This window comes from Rhinopithecus bieti, unplaced genomic scaffold (assembly GCF_001698545.2).
Source record: "Rhinopithecus bieti isolate Rb0 unplaced genomic scaffold, ASM169854v2 scaffold_65629, whole genome shotgun sequence".
NCBI lineage: Eukaryota > Metazoa > Chordata > Mammalia > Primates > Cercopithecidae > Rhinopithecus > Rhinopithecus bieti.
In genome coordinates, this window is record NW_016824865.1 from 9,067 (window position 1) to 14,790 (window position 5,724).

At 40.5% G+C, this 5,724-nt stretch overlaps 1 protein-coding gene across 1 annotated transcript in view; it reads left to right on the top strand.

The window, feature by feature from the left end:
• Nucleotides 1-104: 104 nt before the first annotated feature.
• Nucleotides 105-5,724, top strand: part of ZC3H12B (zinc finger CCCH-type containing 12B) — a 16,290-nt gene continuing 10,670 nt past the window's right edge. Inside the window, exon 1 of the mRNA XM_017862675.1 lies at nucleotides 105-858. Within this exon, the coding sequence (XP_017718164.1) occupies nucleotides 251-858 (608 nt within the window). The 5' untranslated portion in view covers nucleotides 105-250. The remainder of the gene's footprint in view (nucleotides 859-5,724) is intronic.

A 5,724-nucleotide genomic window follows, 5' to 3' on the forward strand; every position in this document is an offset into this window, starting at 1 on the left:
AAACCCTGTAGTTTCTTAAGAAGAAACCTCTGTATTCTAAAATGCTTTTCCTAAAGTTTACTAAATATGATGTGGTATGTGTGTTTATTTGTAGAGAGTGGTAACATCTGAACATACCAAACCAAACAGGCAAACTCTTGCACCATCGCTACCACGACATTTTACCACAAAAGAATGCCACTGCATGTGGATTCCAAGCAGGCTAAAAAGAAAAAGAACTGATTAGACCTCAGACGACCCACTAAACGGGATGACGGCCACAGCTGAGGTAGAGACACCAAAAATGGAGAAGAGTGCCTCCAAGGAAGAGAAGCAGCAGCCTAAGCAGGACAGCACAGAGCAGGGCAATGCTGATTCTGAAGAGTGGATGAGCTCTGAGAGTGACCCTGAACAGATAAGCCTTAAGAGTAGTGACAACAGCAAGAGCTGCCAACCTAGGGATGGTCAGTTGAAGAAAAAGGAGATGCCCTCCAAGCCACACCGCCAGCTCTGTCGATCTCCCTGCCTAGATCGTCCAAGTTTCTCCCAGAGCAGCATTTTACAGGATGGTAAACTTGACTTGGAGAAGGAATACCAAGCTAAGATGGAGTTTGCGCTAAAGCTGGGCTATGCAGAGGAACAGATTCAATCAGTGCTAAACAAGCTGGGCCCAGAATCACTTATTAATGATGTATTAGCAGAGCTTGTCAGACTTGGGAACAAAGGTGATTCAGAAGGGCAGATCAACTTGAGCCTGTTAGTGCCTCGTGGGCCCAGCTCCAGAGAGATTGCAAGCCCTGAATTGTCTCTTGAAGATGAAATAGACAACAGTGACAATTTGAGGCCAGTTGTCATTGATGGAAGTAATGTAGCAATGAGGTAAGCCTGGTATGTTTTTTCTCTCATTTTAAAAAACTGCCCTGAGCTCATAGAAATTTATCTTCCTTTGCAAATCGTTATAAGAGGCACATGGCTATTGACTGTGGCGTGTATTTCTGAAGGTGGCCAGAGACTAAAATGATCCTGCTCTTGCCTTTTCTTCCTCCACTGAAGTTGCTGCCAATTTGTTTCCAGGTGTTCTAAAGGCAGCTTTGACATCAGTGATGATGCTTCAGAGGAGACATAGCCATTCAGCTTTGTTCCTTTTGTGGTCTGCTGTCCTACCCCTACTTTACTAGACTAATCATCCTGAAAGTGATGCTTTTATAAAGTCACTTTGCAGTTTGCTTAGGAACTTTCAGTAACTCTCAACTGTTATTATACCAAATTTTGATCCTTTTTCCTGGCTTTAAGGCTCTTTGTGATCTGGCCTTTCCCTCCTCCCATTTGATTGTATCTCTCATGCTTACTGCATTTACATCTATCTCTTTAATGGTCTCCATGAAAATTATGCTGATTTCTATCCCCACCACCTGTGTTCATGTCTTTTCCCAACTTAGAAGTGCCTCCTTTGTATCTTCATAGCCTTCAAAATGCACCACCTCCACAGAGAACTTCCTAATTTTTCTGATTCCAATGATGATCTCTGAACTACAGTATCTGTGGTAGACTGAATGATAGCCCCCCTAGAGATGTCCACATTTTAATCCCTGGAATCTCTGAATACATTATCTCATATGGTAAAATGGACTTTGCAAGTGTGATTAACGTTCTTGAGATGGGAGAGATTACCCTGGATTATCAAAGTGGGCCTAATGTAATCACAAGTGTCTTTATTAGAGGGAGGCAGCAAGATCAGAATGAGTAGAAGGAGATGCAATGGCAGAAACAAGAAGCTGGAGTGACATAAGAAAGGGACTATGAGCCAAAGAATGTGGGTGACCTTTCTGACCCATTGGACTGTTTCAGGAAAAAAAACAAACAAACAAAAAAGAATGTGGGTGGCCTCTAGAAAGCTGAAAAAGGCAAGGAAACAGATTCTCTCTTTAAGCTTGCAGAAAGAACACAGTTTTGCCAACACCTTGATTTTAGATTTCTGACCTCTTGAACTTGTAAGAGAATAAATTGGTGCTATTTTCAGTCACTAAATGTGTGGTAATTTGTTACAGCAGCAGTGAGAGACTAACAGTACCTATAGTGCCTTTATAATTTATTCCGTACTCTCTCATATCATTTTTTAAGCCATAGGAATCCCTTCTTCTATTTCTCAAATGAATTGTCATCCAGTCTTGGTTTAAAAAACCACAGTAATCAGGAGCCTTTTTCCTACTGAGTCTATCATTGCTTGATGGACTCACTAGAATCCTTAGACCGTAGGCAATCAGAACAAAGTGAAAAAGCCTTAGTCTAGCAAGTTTTATATTAGATTATCCCATTGTCTTTGAAAGCAGGGATCTTGCCTTGTTTTCCCACAGTATTGGGTGCTCCCACAGAGACATGAGAGAGTGGGGATGGGAGAAAGTCATGAATGATACCATTGCTGTATACAGGAAATGCTTAGCAGACTATCTGAAAGTACTCTTTAGTAGATAGTCCTGTTTAACGCTCACAGCAACTTTATCTTACAGATGAAAAAATAAGGCTCAGCAAAGGTAATTGACTTCCCTGAGTTTACATAGCTAGTAAGTACTAAAGTGAGAACTCGAACTTAAGTCCTCTGACTTCAAATGAATGCAATGAAACAAACAAACATTTACAAATACTGATTCTGTGCCAGATTTTTTACATATGTGAATTAATCCCCACTGGAGAGCCTATAAGAATAAACTAATTTGGTTCATCTTTGCGGGTGAAGAGATTCAGGTTCAGAGAGTTTGAGTAACTACCCAAGGTTACCCAAGCTTACAAAGCTTAAATTAAAACACTAATCTGACTCCAGTTCTCTTTTCACAATATCACACAGTATTATGTGGCTATTAGTGTTATTAAGAATATTTGGGCCAGTATGGTGACTCACACCTATGATCCCAGCACATTGGGAAGCCAAGGTGGGGGGATCGTTTGAGCCCAGGAGTTCAAGACCAGGTTGGGCAACATGACAAAACCCTGTCTCTACTGAAAATACAAAAATTATCCAGGCATAGTGGCACATGCCTGTAGTCACAGCTACTCAAGAAGCTGGGGTGGGAGGTTCTCTTGAGCCCGGGAGGTCAAGGCTACAGTGAGCAGTGATCTCGCCACTGCACTCCAGCCTGAGCAACAGAGTGAGACCCTATTAAAAAAAAAAAAAGTATATATGTGTGTGTGTGTGTGTGTGTGTGTGTGTGTGTGTGTGTATGGCATATTTGCTAGTAGCAGAGAATGCATTTACAGATTTCCTTTTTCAATTTTTTAAAATAATGACATTATCATCATTATAAGGTATATAAAGCAGGATAGACAGCTCCTTTGTTTTAATGAGGGGAAACCAAAAGCACGGTAACAAGAAAGTTAAATGACCTGCACACAATACTACAGCAATCAGAATGATGCAGTGGGCCAGTGAAAAGCAAAGGATAATGTCTGTGTTCAAAAAGCCAAAGGTGTCTCTGCTCCCCTCCTATCAGGCATAAGAAAGGGTGATTCTTGAGGGGAAGGAGTTTGGGATGTGCCCAACTCAATCTGTCACCAAACCAGACCACCTGGAACACCCTAGATTGGACCTGATTCCCAAGGCCAAGGCCGTTTTTTTGTTTTGTTTTGTTTTGCTTTTGGTCTGGTCTGGTTTTGTGTTTCGGAGTTGAGGATGAGAAGAACCTAAGGCATTCGTGGGGACTTTGGCTTCATGGTAATGTAATATCTTCCTTTTCTCTATTCAAGGATTGCTGATCACGGAGGACACTCTGGTTCTTTTGCTTTTTAAGGAATAATGCAGAGATTAATTACTTGGATAATTAGTTTCAACATATCTGGTCTCTGTCAGTAGCAAACTATTATACTGACAGGAAAATGAACTTTTATCTCCTGTATGAGTTACTTTGCTAAATTAAAGGCATCTCGCATGATTTAAATAGAGCCAAAAAATAGCATGCAACCTTATTGTTAGGAGCATATTAAAATAGTGCAGAGTAGACCATGTAATTTCTTTAAAATTGCCAGTTGAGTCCTTGTTAGCATCTTTTTCTTTTGTCTGAGTAGTAAATTACTGATAAGTCCCATTTATTCTGCAATCACATTTCACATGCTCAAAGTTCAGCGCTATAGTCTACTTATGGATTTGTTATTACTATTAATCTAAATTAGGTTTGTTTTCCTCCTTAGTTAGCTGTAAGTTTATGGTGAGATTGGTTTTTCTTAGACAAACTACATGTTAATGTCTGTTGTTTCTCAGCCTGTTGGATGACCCTGCATTAAAATTATGATGCTGGCCAGGCACGGTGGCTCACGTTTGTAATCCTAGCACTTTGAGAGGCCAAGGCAGGCAGACTGCTTGAGCCCAGGAGTTCAACACCAGCCTAAGCAGCATGACAAAACCCCATCTCTACTACAAATACCAAAAAATAACCCGGCGTGGGGGTGCGTGCCCATAGTCCCAGCTGCTTGGGAGGCTGAAGTGGAGAATCGCTTGAGCCCAGGGAGGTTGAGGCTGCAGTAAGCCATGATCATGCCACTACACTCCACCCTGGTTGACACAGCAAGACACTGTCTCCAAAAATAAAATAAAATTATGGGCCAGGCCTGATGGCTCACACCTGTAATACCAGAACTTTGGGAGGCTGAGGCAGCAGGATCACTTGAGGTCAGGAGTTCGAGACCAGCCTGGCCAACAAGATGAAACCTCATCTCTACTAAAAATACAAAAATTAGCCAGGTGTGGTGGTGGTGTGCCTGTACAGGAGAATCACTTGAACCCAGAAGGCAGAGGTTGCAGTGAGCTGAGATTGCGCCACTACACTCCAGCCTGGGCGACAGAGTGAGACTCCGTCTAAAAACAAACAAACAAACAAACAAATTATGATGCTTTGTTTGCCATTAGCAGCATTTGGTTAACATTTGCAGTAGCAGTGCACCTGTGGTCCACATACTGATTGATATATGCTAAGATACTAAAGGTTACATTCATTCTGAGAGCTGTCTCTTTTGGTAAGAGAAATCCATCTCAGAGGAATGAAGGCTTTGAAATGTAAATGCAACCATGTTCTTTGTTAAGTCTAGGAGAAGCCCAAACATTTGAACCCCAGAGAAAACAATTGCAGAGGGAGGGGCTAATGACCTATCTGCTAAGCTGAATTTGGCTTGGAAACCTGGATCATGAGAGGTTCCTAAGCCAGTTTACAAGACAAAGTGAACTGTAGTGTCACCAAGATACTCTGTGACTTGCAGGTCCTAGGGTTTTCAGCATTTATAGATTGCAAAAGGACATTGTATGGGTTTAAGCAAAAACAAGCCACTTGAAAAGCATTACTTTATTTTCCTCTTTTTTAAAAAAATATTTATTCATTCCTTAAATGTTTGGGGGGCAATAAACTTTGCATACTTGGCTGGTTGTGTAGGTATTCATTGCCACCTTGATAAATGCTGAAAGTGCCATCTGATTCTTCTTGGGCATTTGGTGTGCCTGATGAAATGCTTCAGTGGCATACTTTTAATATATTTTAATAGGATGCTATAGGTATGTTACATTTTTTCTTAACATAATTCTCAGTATGTTAAGGAAATTGATATCAGAATATAAATATATCAAAATATTGAGTGTTTGTCTCTGGATTGTAGTAAAACAGTTGGATTTTGGAGTTTTTTTCTTTATATTTTATGTATTTTCCACGTTTTATACTATAACTATATTACTTTTTTTAATGATATATATATATATATATATATATATAT